Source organism: Sciurus carolinensis, chromosome 8 (genome assembly GCF_902686445.1).
Source record: "Sciurus carolinensis chromosome 8, mSciCar1.2, whole genome shotgun sequence".
Classification (NCBI taxonomy): Eukaryota; Metazoa; Chordata; class Mammalia; order Rodentia; family Sciuridae; genus Sciurus; species Sciurus carolinensis.
In genome coordinates, this window is record NC_062220.1 from 104888170 (window position 1) to 104906957 (window position 18788).

The following is an 18788-nucleotide window of genomic DNA, read 5'->3' on the forward strand; positions in this document are numbered from 1 at the left end:
AGGAAGACAGAGAGGGTGTGGTCTGTGACAGGGACCTTTCGGTCAGTTCTCAATTTAAAGCATGTCTCAGGCAAAAGTCAATCTCGGGGGTGGGGGGGGTCTGATGAAAAGCAACTGGGAGTGATGTCCTTATCTGACCACAGGACACGGATCTGGCCCCAACTTGCCATCCTACAGCTGTATGACCAGCTTCCACACATTCCTCAGCACGCATCACCCCCTGTCCTGAGCCCAACTCAGCTGGGCAGCTTTATGCCTTTGGACATTTCTTCTTCTTATTATTATTACTATTTTAAATACAGGGAGGGGAAATAAAGGGACATGATACTAAAGAGGCCAAGAGAGCAACCGTCAAAAAACAGTCCTCACTGTGGCAATCGTTGACCTAGAACCAGAGGGATCATCAATCCCAAATTCCACTGGTCTCACTTTCATTTCAGGGCAAAGCTGCAGTAGCTGCTGGTACAGATGTAAATGCTGCCAGCTTTCAAATAACACATTTCTTAGAAGCATTGCCAAATCCTGGGTACATCGCACATGTCAATGTTTTTAAAGGCAGCTTTTTGCCGAGCGCACTCTGCCAGGCCCTTTGCAGTCATTATCTCATTTAACCCTCCTAAATACATTTCACATGCAAATTAATGATTCTATCTCATGGATGACGAAACAGATTTTGAAAGGTGAGGTTAAGAAAGCTGATCAAAGAAAGCCAACAAGACAACCCTGTCTTGCATTAGCAAGGTCTCAAATTCAGTCAACTTAATTTAGTAGAATCACTCCCCACCACAGGAGTTACCTCTTTTCCCGGAAATGCAATATGATACTTGTCTTAGAGAGGACAAGGAACCTGTTGCACAGGTTTGCCCTGAGTGTATATGATTTACAGCCCTATCACTGTGACTCCCACTTAAATGCCCCAACATAACACGGAAGAGGCCAGCAGTCACCCACCATAGTCTTGGGCAGTTGAACAGAGATCTTGAGCTCTCGGTCCATACAGATGGACCAAGATTCTTTCCATCTCACCTGGAGACTTAGAAAAGTATTTCTGTTCTAGCCACACACTTTTTAATATACTGACATACTATGGAATTCATGGAAAATTACGACTTTCTATATATTGCATTAAAAGGACAGGAAGCCTTTGAAAAGACATACATCCTCTTTCATTTGGTTTCAGGAGTTTCTCACCCCTGGAAGGGACAACACAAAGACTTCCAGCCAGGAAGAATGGGGTGGACCCTGACCCGCCTGGGCTTGTCTCAGACCTACTGCTGAGCTTTTCTCACAAGGCAGAGTTCTGTCCACCACCCCCCCCCTTAACTTTCCCCATCCTGCTGGTTGAAATATACACACAGGCTGAAATACACATACAGCGCTGTGTCAGCCCACAGAACCAGCTGAATCCACAAACCAGCCACACAGGAGGACAGAACAGATGCCCAGGAGGCTACACAGGTTCTACCCACCCTGTCCCTGCCACTCCGAGAGCCTGGAGACCTCTGGACCTCAGTCCCTGGAGAGAAGAGGACAGTGAAGGAAACAGAAGACCTTCAGGGAGGAGATTCTGTTAACATCATCTGAACCGGTTACTTCAAAGAATGCACGTTTTGTTTCAAAGGCATGGACTTGTTTAGAAATATTGGTTTTTTTGATTGCTCCAACGATGGTAAAGACAACAGTAAATCTCATTTTAAACCCCAGCATCTGTTCCTAATGCTTGTGTTCAGGCTGTAGTAGAAACAACTGCTTCTCTAAAGAAGCTGTGCTCTGATCTCCAATCTCCCAGGAGCAGCCTTCTGGGCCTCTGATGGTGCCTGCCTGGGGCAGCCCCAGTCGAATCCCTCAGGGCGCTGGGGGGTGGACAGTGACAGTCCTGGAATGAGGCAGGCTCACTTATCTGCTTCCGCAGAAGAATGTGCTGTGCTGGGAAGCAGTCTCGCTCCGGAAAAGCTGCACATCTGTAAACCAGGCTTTTGTTCACTGCAGTGAATCTCAGCAAAGACAAAAGCACACTTTCCCCTGGAAGGAGAAACCCTCCAGGCTCAAGGGCTAGGGCATTTTGTCCCAAAGCCTTGGGGACTTGAGAACTGTCACCAAGTGTTAAGGGGACTTCAGGAAGACAGCTCTCTTCCCAAACCCTGTCCAGGCTTCCTGGTCCCTTGGCTTCTGCATCCTACCTTGTCCTCCTCCTCACCCCTCCCCCATAACCCAGGTCAGGTTTCAGCAACTGGAGGTAGTCAGAGGTGCAGGAGCACTGGAAAGGACAGAAGCACAGGGACTGAACAGGAACCAGCCACCCACAAGTCCCACTGTCCAGCTTACCTGGTCACCTGGGGGCCAGGTCAGTCCATGGAAGGGCCCGATGACATGGGGTTTATCGCAGGCACTCTGCAAAATCTGTCCCTAGCGGCCCTATGTGGTGAGTGTCTTCCAGAGTCCCAGTCCCGGCGGCGTCCCGTCCCCCACCCACCCAGGCAGGGCTCTGTGTTCTGGCCTGTCCCGGGGGAGTCAGGGAGGGAGGCGGGGCGGCCACCTCCAAAGAGGCCCATTCAGAGGGCGGCGGGAGAGCTGGTCCGAGGAAAGAATCCCGGGATTGTTGGGCTGCCGCGGGCTGTTGCGGGCGGCCTGCCCAGTCAGTGCCTCCAGACGTGGCCCCGCCTCGCTCCACGGCTGCAGTTTGCTTCCTTTCCATTTCTTTTCCCTTTTTTTTTCCTCCTCCCCTCTTTAAGCTCTTGCAATTTCCCTACTGAAACCCATCACAGCTTCGTCACAGGTGCAAGTCCCACTGTCATCTAAGGGAAAGCAGCAGGATTCACCAGTCACACTCTGATACCTGCCCCTCTTGAGACAGCCTGACTCCACAGCAGCTGGGGGAGTCAAGAGGACAGGGAGGCCCATGGAGTCTCTGGCAGCAAGGACTACCCTGAGCCTGTTCTCCTGGATGGGGCCATTTGCCCCTGACCAGGCCCTTCACTTCATCCCCACCCAAGAAAGCCCAATGGACTTTCCAACTGTACATCCCACTCGTCACTGCCTGCCCAGACCTGGCAGATTTTCCTCCTGGTCACAGTGGGCTCCTGTACCAGATCTCATTCCAGTCCACTTTGCCTGGCTGGTAGCTTATTCTACCAATAGGTTCTTGACAATATCTACACCCTATAACTCTTTCTTCTTTCTTCTCTGTTCATGTGCTTTCCTCTCCTCTATCTGAGAGGCTAATCCCCCAAGTCAACCGATGACCTCCTATATATTCTTCAAAGCCCATTACAAATAATCCCACATTTTTACAGGGTTCAGAACACTTTCTATCAGTCAAGTGGAAGTGAGTGCTGTATTCTATGAGGCCTGAAATCAAACTGTAACAGATCACATGGCCAAACACAGGGGTCCTGTGTGTGTTGACCTTAGAAACATGGCACATTATACAGAGTTGGACCACAAGGCCAGCATAGAGAGGCTACTTGTAACTTGTGGGTCTGGCAAAGTCCAAATCATTCTTCAAATGCTAGAATGGATATCAGTTTTGCTAGAAGGCTCTCCCTGGGAGAGAAGGTCCTCTGTCCCTCCTAGGATGTTTCCTTTCCTGTACATGGGCAGGTGCCAACCTCAGGCTAGCATCACAGAGCTTCACACACACACACACACACACACACACACACACACCAATAGCATGCTTCCAGAGTAGCTTACTGAATGAACCCAGCTTGTATAGGCACACTCACCAACCTGGTAGATGTGAGCTAGTAAATGTCTCTCACCAGGAGACATGGCTCACCCAGGACTCTCCTCCCACAGGTCTGAGTAGGCATTTCCTCCAAGTTGTTTATGTATCGGGAGGGCAGTCATTCCTGCAAAGGAAATGCCCAACCACAGATGGAGCAGGATCAGTGGAGGCGGAAGGACCAGCCTTTTCCGTGACCCCTAACTCCAACACAGAGGAAGGTGGCTTGGGTAGCAAGGCCATAGTAAGCAGGTCCAGGAAGGGTGGCTGTGCTGGGGATGGCACTCCCAAAGGCAGGTCCTGTTCCTTCTGTCGATGCCACAAGGTGGATTGGTCCTGTCAAACCCACCAGGATGGATAGAAAAGGAGGCTGGGTACCCTGTATCTGTGCCTGTGCCAAAGAAATGACCGGGACATTTTAAGAACTTCCTGGGGATCTGTTTAACACCCATCCCCCCACCTCCCCCTGCCTTCTCCCTTTCCTTGGCTGTAGCACCAGGGGCTAGGATGATTTCAAGGTTCATTTAAAGGTGTCAGCAATTCTGCTGGTGAAAGACACTTTGGGGAAAGGGGCAACGCAGAAACTCTGCTCCCCACCCCAATAGAGCATGATCTGTATACTCCACGCCTCTACTCTGCACCAGTCAGGTCACCCATAAAAGTAGCAAAATCCTGAAATCCAGCACGAATCAGCCTCCCAAGGAAAGACAGCAGCCCCACAACTAGGCTGCCAGTCCAAGGCTACCCAACCATCTGGGTGCCTTCTGAGCTTCAGGCTCAGGACTCTTGCAGGGCTGATGCACTCAACTCCCTAGAATGGAAAAGTCATCTTCCTCATTCTGTACACTCTTTAGAAAAATTAACTCACCAGCCCATTTAGGGGTACATGCCTATAATCCCAGTGGTTTGGGAGGCTGAGGCAGGAGGATCGAAAGTTCAAAGCCAGCCTCAACAACTTAGCAAGACTCTGCCTCAAAATAAAATATAAAACTGGCTGGGGATGTGGCTCAGTGGTTAAGCACTTCTGGGTTCAATCCCCGGTAACCCTCCTCCAATAAAAAGAAAGAAAATATAACTTTTATCCAGGATGTTCTCTGTGCTGGATGCTGGGACACAATCATGATTCTGCATAGGAATGTTTTTTCCAAACAAAAAAATTCTCATTTGCATTTGCCTGCCTTTGGATTTTTGCAAACTTACTCATTTGCTCTCTCTCTCTACATATGCATATCATGTATGAGTGCATGGTTCATTAGAAGTGCTCATACAGTGACAAGGCCTAATTCTACTTACAGTTATGAACACACACAAAAGTGACCATCCATGTGCTATATAATATGTTATATATGTATCTGGCTCCTCCTAGTCCTCAGGTTCCACATCAAACAACTATGGATGAAAATATTTTTAAATTGTATCTGTAATGAACAGATACAGACTTTTTTCTTGTCATTATTCCTAAACAATATAGTATAAATATTTACATAGTACTTACATTGCATTAGTTATTAGATAGTAGAAGACTGGAGGTGACTTAAAGTATGTGATAAGAGCCTGGCACGCAGTAGTGCATACCCATAATCCCAGGGACTCAGAAGCCAGAGGCAAGTGGATCACAAGTTCAAATCCAGCCTGAGCAATTTAGTGAGACCCTCTCTTAAAATAAATAATTTTAAAAAGGGTTGGGGATATAGTCCAGTGGTAGAGCATCCTTGGTTACAATCCCCAGGACCAACTAAAAAAAAAAAAAAAAAAAAAAAAGATATGGGAGGATATATATATATATATATATATATATATATATATAGAGAGAGAGAGAGAGAGAGAGAGGTTTTATGCAAATACCACACCATTTTACAGAAGGGACCAGAGCATTCCCAGATGTTGATCCCACAGGAGATCCTGGGAACCAATCCCTACAAATACAGAAGGGCAACTGGAGACTAAAAAATGGCAGGAGTTATAAAGGATATGGTACTTCTTTACCTCAATGGGATGGTCAGGCTAATGTGTCCCTCTTTTGAGGAGGAATCCTAATCCGGGGGCACCAGGCACTTCTATTATCACCCTGAGGGCTCTAACCCAGCAGGTCCTGCCCATTAACAAATGATGAGGAGCAAATTAAAATGTTAAAATCTCCAGGTCTCTCAGCAACTCCAGCCATACAGCCCTTCCTCACATACCACGCCCGCCCCCCCACTCCTCCAAGTGCGTCCAGTCCAGTGGGGCGTTCTGAGAGGACAGTGGTAACAGGTGTTCCCGAGAAAACTCCAGGGCATTTTTACTGGCAGCTGGCCAACAGCACCACAGGGTGGGGGCTGAGAGAGATGGATGTGAGGGCAGGGCCTGGGGATGGGGACATGAGACATGCAGCGGCATGGGGAAATGCTTCTAGTGAGGAAACATCCTCAGAGCGGTCCTGTGCTGGGGCCAGCTCCACACCCAATTGTTTCCAAGACATCCTGTTCTAGAAGTTCTCCTACCTGGAGCACTGTCCTGTACAGTTCCCAGCTGAGGGGAGACAGGCACAGGCCCCAGATGTGGCCGCGTGTGCAATGGATTCTGAGTTCCACACTTAACACAGGCTACCTCAGAAGGGGTCTGGCCTCTGTACAACAAGCCCCAGGCTCAGGATCAACCCACTTCTCAGTCCAAGGACAGAACATCATGGGGATACACAATGGGACTCTGGAAATGCTTCAGGGAAGAAGCACATTTTGAATTAAAAAACTAATTTCCAAGACACATTTCTGGTATCATATTGAAGCTGAAATTTACTCTCATTTCTAAGAGTGTTTCCCCCAATATCATGGAGTACACACATTCTTATTTTGCTTAAGTTGAAAAGATGTTTTAAGAGAATATGTAAGTAAGGCAAGGTCACAGACACAGGGCCATCTCTCACCATGCCCCAGGGACGTGTGGTGGGGCTGAGAATCATGATAAGAGTAAACATTCTGTTGGCAACAGATCATAATAACTTTTAAGGCTGATGTTCAAGACCAGTCCACAGAAAGGGGGTAATGAAGTGAGATGATAAATAAAATTAGGAAAACAAAGATTCCTCTAAGCCAAAAGCAAGCAAATAAATACACATTTGGCATGGTCAAGAAGTCTTGCAGCTCATGTGGGGATCTTCCAAAGTGGACTGCTCTATGGTGGGTGTCAGCGAAGGATGCCAGCACCTTGTGTTTTTTTGGAGCAGATTCACGTTCTCATCTGAACAGATTCCTAAAGGCACATTCATAGGCTGGCACTTTACTCTGACCTTCGTAAACCCATCCCTGCTGTTTACTTTTAAATATACTTAGAAGTAGTTCTTTTTTCACGTTCTTTGTCTGGGCTGGAGAGTGGTGCAACATTTGCTAATTCACATGCCAGTTACTTGGGGGTCACCGTTGAACAGGTTGCATGCTCTAGCACAAAAGGGAAAGCGGACTCTATCACAGGCATGTAAACAGACAATACATTCCTGTACACACTGACAAATCATGTATACCTAAATAAGCATGTGCATTCAAAGCAATCAAGGGCCTCCATAAATATCACACATATCCACATTCAGTACATGCTTTATCCCCATTATAATTATTCTCATTAAAAGTTGATAAAAATTCAAAAGAAGAGAGAGTTGAGTACAGGAAGAAAAGGGAAAGACTGGTGGAAGCATTTTATAATCTGTCAATCTTTAAAGGATGATAACTCTGTTTTTTTAAGCAAAAGTAAAGAATTGCCTGGAAATATTCTCTATCTTCCTCTGTCTTCTCTCCTTCCATCTTAGTCTCTGGGTCTCTCTCTCTCTCTCTCAAGATATTCTTGGATCTTCCTTTTCTTCCTCTTTCTGGCAAACATCATCCATTTTTGCCCTTTGAAACCTACCAAATTCAAGGGGTTCAAATAGCACTAACCCAAACCATGTCCCCTCTCTTGAGCTAGTGATGAAATCCTTCCACATTCTCCGTCAGCCCATGAACATGCAGACGAACCGAAGCACATCTTCCAGGCCTTCTCAAAGCCTCCGACGCATAGTAGAGATGACCTGATTAGAAGCCAGGTCCCAAAATGACCCAAGTCTACTCTCCAGAACAATAGCCCACAAAATAAAAATAGCAAAATATAAAAGGTACTCTCTTGAAGTGGCTGAACATTAACTGTTAATCGTTTTCACGGAAGCCAAAAGTCCTCAAAAGCATTCAAAATAGCACTCAAAAAACTGTTGCGGGACAAGAATGTTCCAGAATTATACAGGAGTAATGGCGTACAACATTATGAATGTGCTAAATGCCAATTAAGTGTTCACTTTCAAGTGGCTAATTTTATCTCAACTAAAAATAACTATTTTGGAATAGTTTGGAAGCTGAGATATATCAGAAACTAAGATGTCTCTCATCAAATGTTTCATTACGGTTTTGTGTTTTTCAGTTACCTGAAAATATAATAGTAAAGTATCAAATAAGAAACAACAGAATAATTTACATCTTATGGTTCATAATTTCCTCAATTTTACCTATATGAAGACAGATTAAATGAGTCCTTTACTCAAATTCTTATGAATGTTTTTATTTTTAAGAACAGCATTTCCTTTTGGGGCTCACATCTAGAACTTTAAGTAGTTAAGAGAACTGTCCCCCAGCACACATGTTTCTGGGGTACACTGGTTGGGCTGGTAGTGCGTTCAACAGACAGATACCCTGAAAGCTCATGCTGGAGGGTCCCAGGTGAAAGACCTGATGGATCCCTGCCCTTGGGAAGCCTAACGTGTCATATCAGACAGGAAAGAAGCCTCTCAGGACCTTGGACACACAGACACCAGCCCCAGGTGACTTCCCACTGCCACCCCCAGTACACGTACCCTACCCTTCCCAAGAACACAACCTTTTTTTTTTTTTCAATATCCTGCCAACACTTTAATTAATAAAAATGTTAATTTACATGAGCTCACACTTTAATTCCTGCCAGTGAAGTAACTCAAATTGTGTTTGTGTGTTTGATTTGAATGCCATTCCTAATTTATCTTTTTAAATATACCATTTCTAAAATTATGTTTTCAACTGAATAGTTCAAAACAGGACATTTTTAAACAAGCTTGAAATATCAGAAAATATGCAAGAGTGGAGCAATTTCAGAATAACCTGAAATTATTATTAAGATATGAGAACACAACCTCTTTAGTCACAACATACTCCTGGAAGAATTAAGCCACATCTGAATTCATCTTGAAATATTAATTATGTGAGTCAGTACTCAAATGCCCATCACTTTCCTGGAGTAGATGATGTCATTTAAAGACAAGCACTTGAGGCAGACCCAGGGTATGAGGGGCCTCTGATTAGGAAGAGCAGGTTTCCCAGACTCTTACCCACCGAGGGAGAAGCTCCAGGGAGCTTCTCTGTCCCCAACTCTGTTCTTTTCTATGGTCTGAATGTGCCCCTCAAATTTTGTGGGTTGGAAACAATCCTGCTATAATAGTGCTGAGAAGCGGGACCTCTAAGAGATGGTTAGATCATGGGGTCTCTACCCTCACAAATGGATGAATGCTGTGATCTCATAAGTGGGTTCCTAAAGGTAGAGCTCTATATCTTCCATCTCCCCTCTCTTTTTCTCTCTCTTTCCCTTCCTCCCTCCCTGCATTTCATGCCTTCTGCCATATCATGACCCAGTGAAAAGTCCCTCACCAGAAGTGGCTCCTCCATCTAGGATTTCCTGGATTCTTTAACTGTGAGATAAATAAATATCTGTTTATTATATATTACCCAGTCTGTAGTATTGTTATAGCAGCAGAACACAGACTTAAACATCCTATGCTACTGTCAACACTATGGCCATCACAGATTTTCCATAGCTTAAGGCATCACCTTTCCCTTTGCTACTTATGTGGTTAATATGATTTAATGCAGACTGTTTCCTGAATGTCCGTCAGGTCTGAGCAGGTACCCGAGCTGCATGTTTTGTCAGCTCTTCACAGGAACCAGGTTTAGTGGGAATTGCTCACTCTGTTGGACAGAAGATGATACCAAAGCTCAGAGAAGGCCTGAGATCTGACTGAGATCATTTTGTTAAGAACTATCAGAGCCAAGAGGTGTGTGTATCTGGCATTTGACCAGGGAGAGATGGCCACCAGGACAGAAACCACCGGACACCACCTTGCCTGGACCACCCTGGCTTCCCTGTCTGCTGGAAGGACAATCTGGTGCCTGGAGGTAGTTTCTAAGAGTAGCATGCTTTGATGACAGAGCCTGCCAGCTTGGAGATGGGACTGAAATTCTGACACTGACAAGCTGTCAAAATATTTAGATGCTAGAGTGCAAAGATCTATTTAGCAATGTTAGGCTTTGTTCTTTACCAACAGTTAGCTTATAACTTAACAGAAAAAAAAAAGGTGGTACGATTTCTACTGTTCTGGATAATAGAGAAGCTCGAGGCAAGGGGAGAGTTGATTTGGAGCAGTTGCCAAATACTGTGGTTAAAATACCCCTGCACTGGCAGATCTCAGGCTGCTCAGGAGATGTCAACTGGCTCACAAAGTCCCTGGCACTCTAAAGTTGGCTTTCAGTCCTAGCAGGTGCCGGCAAGCCCTGGTTTGGGTACTCATCCCCCTTCCTTTCTGTTCTTCATATCATTCAGTAAAGCCTTCTTTCATTCACCTAGCTATTAATAAATCTAAAGGATGCTTTGGTTGCTTTCATTTGTATCTCTGGATTGTTTATGGTAGGGCTGCTTGTTTCTGGGAAGGCCGGGTGGGGTATGCCTGTGACAGGGAACAGGTCCACGCTGGCTCCAAGGACAACTGGCACTAAAGCCTTATGGCTAACTTGTGTACCCAGGGAACTCAGAAAGACACAGAGGAGCATGTGAAGCCTGGATGCAGGTGACAGCTACATTCAGAGTCACCCTGAGTGTCAGACTGGGTCTCAGCGTCCTGTCCTGAGAGAGACTCTGTTCAGTCTTCCACAACCATCTTGGTGAGCTCTGTTCTTCCAAGAACTGTGCTAGGTCGTACCCCAAGTTTGATATTTGATCACCTTTGATATCTAATTAAGGTCTTTGTCCCTTACCTTTCACCTCTAAACCCCTGGTTTTCCTTTGGCAGAAATCCTGTGAGTCCAGTTCAGCAAAAAGCCCCCTACCCTTGAAGTCTCAAGGTGGAAGTAACTTTCCATCAGCCCTGACCCTGCCACTCTCTTCCTTGGCTGTAAACCCCCAGTTACCTTTGCTGCCTTTGGAGCTGAGCTTCACAACTGCGGCTGCAATAGTCCTGAATAAAATGTGTCCTTATCACCTCGAACTACTGTTCAGCTCTGTTTCATTTTGACACCTGTTCTTGCTAGTTGCCTGGAAAATGATCTCACGCATCTGGACTCATGTTAAATTGGTACTAAATGATATTTTATGTACTAAGATGTAGGAGGGAATTTTATGTAGACAGCATTATGGTAACTGCATATGAACAAACCAGAAGCCAGAACATAATTCAGACAATGATGGTAACAGCAACAAAATCAATCATCAAGCCTAAAGCCATCCTATTAAAGCAGTTGGTCACACCAAATAAATATCCAATACTCAGACATCTTCTCATGTGTTATGAAACCACTTTGGTCTACACTACATGACTGACTGCCCACTCACACCACCACTCTGCATCCTGGAGGTTTGGCACCGACCTCACATTTATGGACATCATACCACTGCCTTCTAAGGCCTGTAAAGAAGATGCTCATCTGGCCAAACTTCCTCAGGCTTGGGTCCTACCCCCACTCCCCTGCAGATCCCTGGTCACCAGCATGTCCTGGGCTGATTCTGCCACAGAGCTGCACCAGCGTGTCCTGCACTCTGCATCTGCTACCTCACCATCCCAAATACCCCCTCCACCTGCCTTTAACTCCTAGTTAACTCTACTCCTCCTCTTAAGTCTCTCTGACTTCCTAACAAGATCCACTGACCTATCTTTCAGTCCTCCCTGGGGCTGGGCCCTATCCTGGGATCATGGGATCCCACTGCTGCTTTGCCAGTTGCACTTCCGTAGGGCAGGGCTGCGCCTCCCTGGGCTCCTGCTGGCCCAGCAGAGCACCAGGAAAGAAGTGCTCAGTATGCAGAGTAGACAACAGTGAGGTGTATTCAACACCAAGGATTTCTTTCACATTTTAACTTTTTGATTATAGAAAACTCCAAACAAAACAGAAGTAGGCAAAATGGCCCAGCCTCCCTGTGGACTTCACCCAGCTTCCATTCTTGGCAACTCACTGCCAGCTCTGCCTCAATTACACTCACCAGGTATTTTTAAAATTTTGAAATCGCTGTAGATTCACAGGCAGCTGTAAGCCATTACGCAGAGAATACTCTGTACTCTTAATTCAGATTCCCCCAACACTAGCACCCTGTAAAATTATACTTGGATGATAATGTTAATTTAGTGGAGACACAGAACGTTCCAGCAAAACAAGGACACCTTCTGCTACCCTTTCAGTTACCCTCATTTTCCTTCTTCCCTTTCCCTGCTTAACTCTGACTAAAAATTAATCTGTTCTCCATTTCTATAATTTTGCTATGTAAAAAAAAAAAAGGTAATATAAATGAAATCATGCCCTGTATAAGCTTTTGGTAATGGCTCTTCTCACTCAGCCTAACTCTCCAGAGAGCTATCCAGGTGGATGTGTGTCAGTAATTCCTTCCTTTTTATAGCTGAGCAGAATTCCATGGTAGCAATGTACAACCTCTTTAATCACTCACCTGTTGAAGAATATCTAGGTTGTTTCAGCATTTTGGCTATTTAGAATAAAGCTACTGTGAATATTTGTAAACAGGTTTTTGTGTGAACATAAGTCTATTTCTCTGGGATAATTAACCAGGAATGCAATCAGTGGGTCATATGGTAGGTGACCCTTTAGTTTTTGTTTTTTATTAGGAAACTGCCTAACTGTTCTCCAAAATGACTGCAAGGTTTAACGTCCCCACCAACAGCATCTGAGGGATTGTTTCTGTACACCCTCATTAGCAACTGCTCCTGTCATTATTTTTCATTTTAGCTGTTCAGATAGGAGGGTAGAGATGACTCATTGTGGCTTTAATTTGTATTCCTCACTGGGTGTAGTTGTGGTGGCACATGCCTGTAACTCCAGCTGATCGGAAAGCTAAAGCAGGAGGGCTGCAAGTTCAAGGCCAGCCTTAGCAATTTAGTGAGGACCTAAGCAACTTAGCCAGACCCTGACTGAAAACATAAAAAAGGGCTGGAGATGTGAAACCAGAGCCCCTAGGTTCAATCCCCAGTGTCAAAAAAAAAAAAAAAAAAAAAAATTGTATTCTTCTAATAGGTAAAGATGCTGAACATCTTTTCACGTGCTCAGTTGCTATCCATGCATCTTGTTACTTGATGTGTCTCTTCATGTCTTTTGTCTACTTGTATTATTTATTTTTTTCCTGTTGAGTGTTGAGAGCTCTTTATATATTCTAGATGTTACACCTTTCTTGGACAGATGGTTTGAAAATATTTCCTCCCAGTTCATAGTTTATCTTTTGATCCTCTTTATAGCCTCTTACCATTAGCAAAAAGTTTTCAATTGTAGTGAAGTCTAATTTATCAGTTTTTCCTTTTATGGCTCATGCTTTTGATTCAGAGTCTCGTTTTTTAAAAATCTACTTTTTTTCTAATAAAAGGGTTATAGTTTTACATTTTTTGCATTTAAATACAAAATCCTTTAAAAAAAAAATTCTTAGCTGTCGATGGACACAATACCTTTATTTTCTTTATTTAGTTTTTTATGTGATGCTGGGGATTGAACCCCGTGCATCAGGCAAGCTAGGCAGACGTTCTACCACTGAGTCACAACCCTAAGATCCATTTAAAGTTAATTTTAGCATAAGTTGATATTCTGGTTGAGGTTCATTGCCACATCTATGGGTGTTCAATTGCCCTAGCACCATTTGTTGTAAGGTCGTCTTTGTTCCAACAACTTGCCTTTGCTCCTCTGTCAAAATCAGGTGGGCATCTAAGTTGGTTCCATATTTTAGGTATGGTAAATTAAGCTGTTATAAACATTGATGTGGCTGTATCACTGTAGTATGTTAATTTTAAGTCCTTTGGGTATAAACCGAGGAGTGGAAATACAACAAATTAGAACAAATAAAAAAAAAAAAAAATCAGGTGGGCAGTCTACCGTCATGTATAACTAATTAGAATAAATTTTTAAAAATTAAAAAAAAATCAGGTGGGCATATTTGTGTACGTCTCTCTAAGGGTTCTCTATCCTGTTCCACTGATCTATGTGTCTGTGCCTTCACCAACAACATACTTGACCAGTATAGCAATTTAAGTCTTGAAATTAGGAAAGTCCTTCCTTCCCATTTATTCTTTTTCAAAATTGTTTTGGCTACTCTAGTTCCTATCAATTTTTTCTTTCTCTCCCTTATTTTCTCTATTGTTTCTCCTTTCAATGTCATTCATTTCTGCTTGATTTAAATATCTCCTTCTTTGAGTTTACTCTCCTCTGCTTTTTCTAGGCATTAGAAATAAGAGTTTGAACTATTCATTTCAGATTCTAGTTTCCAATGTATATATGTACTACTATAAATTTTTCTCCCTGCACTGCTTTGGCTGTGTCCCATAAATTTTTATGCTTCATGTTCATTTTCATTCAATTCAACATGTTTTTAGATTTTCCCTTGAAAAAGACTTCCTCTTTGACTCATGGAATATTCATAAGGATGTTAGTTCATTTTCAAGTGTTTATTAAAAATGTGTTTGAAATATTCTAATGTTTGCCTGATCTCAAAATATTTATTTGTTCAGAAATGTTAATCAAGTCATAATTTAAAATGTATATTTTAGAATTGAGTCAGGTAACGAATTAATCAAGATTTGTTTTTTCTTTTTACATTGGGTTTGGGTTGTATCTGTAATATTTGCAGTATTTTTCTGTTTTTAAATATTTTCTTTCCTAATTTTGAATTTATAATTTTCATTTGTTTCTATAAGAAACACAAATTATTAAAAAATACAAAACTGTAAAAAAGAAAAAAAGGATTTTCATGTTACTTTCATTCCTGATTTCTGGATTGAATTCCATCTAGTTAAAGAATATGCTCTGCATGGTTTCAATTCTTTTTACCCTGTTGCAGTTTGATTTATGGTCTAGACTATACTCTACCTTGAGTCCCTTGACCCAACATTCCTGGCTAATCAGCATATTCCTCCTTACCGTTTAGGTTTTTTAATATTTGTTTTATATATTGTCTGGGATTTTTAGCCATACTTAATGGAAAGAATAGGAAAAAGTAAGTCTAATCCACACTTCAGGAAACACAGCCTCACGCCCATGATATTTTAAAACAAAGTCACATGCTGCACAGTAACATTTTAGTCAATAATAAACTGGGAATACAATGGTGACCCTAAGATTATATTGACTAGCAATGTCATAGTCCTCTTAGTTTGTGTAAATACACTCTATGGCGTTCACGCAACAACTAAATTGCCTAAGACACATTCCTCAGAAGATTTTTTTCACCATTAAGTGATGTAAGACTGCAATTTCATTCATATGCACATCAGTATTTAGATGCAAATGATATATGACCAGGCATTATTGAAGACATACAACAGATACTACATGAAGACCACACAGTGGTGAGGAACAGCTGGTTTTATGGAGGTTCATAGAGTTCACCAAGTATCTGAGTCACAATCATCCTTGACTCAAATTTTGCCATGTACTCTTTCAGTCATGACATCTGTTAGTGGCTGAATGGTCAAGCTGAATGGTCTAGATTCAGGCTTTGCCACTAAGTAGTTGTATGGCTCAGACAATTTACTCAATTCCTCTGTATCAGTTTCCTCATCTATAAAATGGGAACAACAGTGGTTGTCTCATACCATGACTACAAAGTTAAAGAAAATCATCCTGCAAAGAACAGAGGGAGGATAAGCCCTATGAGCTCCTGTTATTATTACTAAGCTTCAGTGGAGTCCAACGACCTCTGCTAAACTTTGCAGACTGGGTGGTAGCCTCAGGCAAGCTCAGGGGCTCAAGGAGCAAAGCATCGATTAAGCCAATATTATGTTTCTCTGTACTGCTTGGGAACTAATGTGAAGTCAACCTTTCTTGGAAACATTTGAGTCAAAAATTCAGAAGATTAATCATTCTTATGGTGTCTGCTTTTATATTTAAAAGGAAAGCCCAACTTCTTCCCTGTGACTATTTACATAGGATGCACGGGCTGCAATGAAATCCACCACATGGTGTGCAGGGCCCCATCCTGCCCACATGAGGAGACACGTCTGCCCATCAATCAAGTTGGTATATATCTGTCAGCTTTGAGGCACTTTCCTATTTCTTAGGCCTTTCTTGAGTTTAGTGGAGACTCAGTTCTCTATTAATGCTCAACAGAATCATCCCAGAGGACTGCATCACGAGCTGCTAGTGAACTTGAAAGCTTTTTCTAATATCTTCTTTCCTCAAGCTCAGGACTCGCCTGCCACTGCTCATCATCTATGCATTTTGAATGAACCTGGTCTTGGTGCTGCAGGAAATAAAGGAATTTCAGGCCAGAGAGCTGGCTTATAGTTAAAATTCACGATATAAGTTCAAATTAGGATTCAAGTGTGGTTGACTTGATGAGGAGGAGGCAGCTGTGTGGGGTGGAAGAGAATGTTTCTCCCTTGACCTCTACCTAAATTATAAACACAAAGAAGGGCATGAGTGTAGCCTTATATGTGTAAGTCCAATGCACGAAAGCTCATTTAAACACCCATGCTCCCCTGGATGTAGTGCTCATATAATGAAGCAGAAATGCAGCAATGCAATGCTGTGTACACTTTTTCTTACATTACATCTCAGTCTGCCTGCTGAGAAATATGGATAGTTTAATTGCTATACACTGTGGATAACAGAAGCACTGCCCCTTTATTAAATTAACCACAGACTTGGTTTCCTCTGGACAAAGAGAGTAAGAAGAACCAGCTATCATTGTTGCAGCTGCTCCTTGGCATGAGGCTAGAATTAAATATAAATTAATTGTATCTCATTCACAAGTAATGTGCTTAATAACCATAAATAAGGTCCCTCGCTTACCCTCACCAGGGTAGAAAGCTGCATAAACAATCCAAAATCACAGAGAGGGATGATTTTTAAATGTACATGGGATTCTAGGTGACAATGTCTCTCCTACCTGCCTGAGTTTGCCCCATCCTGGGCTCCCAAAGCACCTAGACTATGTCCACCTGGAAAGAGCGCTGAGGAGCCACCCTTAATGCCTGCCCCACTGATGGCTCCTCCATGGGCCAGCTGTGCAGATGAACACAACAGAGAATACTGAAGGTCTCCCAGGGAGACCCAGGAGAAAGGGTCAAGCATTGGCCAGCAGGAGCAGCCATGGCAGGTGTGCAAGGACAGGTAGCAGGGGCAATGGCATCTAGAGATGTCCCTGCAGGAGAATGCAGGTAAAGACTTTCCTCTCTGCTAGGACCAGCTTTCTCAGGAAAGAGAGATGGCATTCTAGCTGCTTCTTTCTGAATCCATACTGGCCAGTAAAGCCAGCAACCATTAAGATTAAAGCACCTATGTATGCTAAACTACCAATGGGCCCCCCTACCTTGCCATAAACATATGGCTCAGTGGAGGATGGAAGTGTTGAACAGGAACACTCCTGCAGGATGCCAGGAAGCAATCTGGTGTTGTATTGTTGCCACACCCAAGAGTGCATTGACAGCCACAGACCAAGATCTTCCCTGGCAAGACCCCTCCTGACCCAAGCTTTTTAGATTTGAACTCAATGACAATCCCTCTACTCAGGAGTTGTCTTAGTGGAAATAGCACTCATAAAAGTGGTAGCAGAGACGCCTCATTCTCCAAACACCCAAAGCAGGAAGAATTCTTACCACGTCCTCCTTTGTGCAGACTGGTCGGGCTGCTTGTCTGGGGCTCAGGAGGGCTGAATGGAGGGTAGCGTGGAGATGTTTTCACTGGAAAAGAGAGAGCAGCAGGGGCACATCACTTTCCTCCTTGTGGTGGCAAGATACACCCAGCTAATTTGCTTCTTTCTTACCATATGGTGTTTCTGGAGACACGGGAAATGCTGGGGTTGAACATGCAGACTCCTTGCTATTTAAAATCCTACCATCGATCATGTCGAGGTCTGGGGGATATACGGTGATCATCGTCTGAAATTGACACGGGGAGAATATAAGAATGGGGAGTCAGGAGAAAGTCCTCTGTGCACAGCTGCAGCCCTCCACAATGGCTGGTGGACCTGAGCCCTCATCTGAGAGGGGAGACAAAGAGAAGGAAACCAGCATCCCCCCTGCAGCCATGGAAACAGGGAAAAGCTTTCATGTTCAACAGGAAAAACATGATCAAGTATCTTATGGTCAACCATTTTACTACAGTATTATACGATGGCTAGAAGAAGCTGACCGAGTCTGCAATAGCAAGGGGAAAAGTGCACTGTAGTGCTGACTAAAAGTTAATCCTTAACTACGGTACATCCACAGATACGTAAAACGACACAGCAAGCTAAGTGCATAGCACAGAAAAAAGGCTGGGAAGAAATATTCCAAATATTAACATGGGTTTTATTTGTGAATTAAGACTACAAATGACCTTTTCCTCCTGAATATTCTGTAGGTTCCAACTTTTTTCAACTTGAGAAGAAATAAAGAGGGTCATCATTTGAGTAGGCTGACCTGTCCTACTCCGATTCTGATCAGAAGCCTCAACTACGCCTTCCAGATGAGGCAGGAGACTCTCTTGTTTGTAGACTCTCTTGGGGACATGTTCCCAAAGGTCCTAGATAGAGCATTCAGGGCCCCATGTGGTGGCCTAGAAGTCTGCATTTGCTACTGACTGCTGTCCACACATGGAGTCCAGCCAAGGTCAGGCCTGTTCTGTCTTGAGCCATCTCAACCCACCTACAGGCTTCACACCTGTGGCCACTCTATGCATCAGAATTCAGAGGTTCAGGCTACCTGTGTGAGGCAGCCCACTCGAAGTCACCTCTGGGCGCAGCAGAATCCCCACTCAGGCTGTCTGACCACACACCTGTGCACCCAATCAAACCACCTGCTTGTAGG

At 43.8% G+C, this 18788-nt stretch overlaps 1 protein-coding gene across 4 annotated transcripts in view; it reads right to left on the bottom strand.

The window, feature by feature from the left end:
* Tns3 (tensin 3) overlaps nt 1-18788 on the bottom strand; it is a 271594-nt gene that overhangs the window by 43820 nt on the left and 208986 nt on the right. For all 4 annotated transcript variants that reach the window (XM_047560438.1, XM_047560439.1, XM_047560437.1 and 1 more), the window contains exons 19-20: nt 17765-17879; nt 17598-17681 (exon numbers count right to left, since the gene is read on the bottom strand). In XM_047560438.1, coding sequence (XP_047416394.1) covers nt 17598-17681; nt 17765-17879 — 199 coding nt within the window. The remainder of the gene's footprint in view (nt 1-17597; nt 17682-17764; nt 17880-18788) is intronic.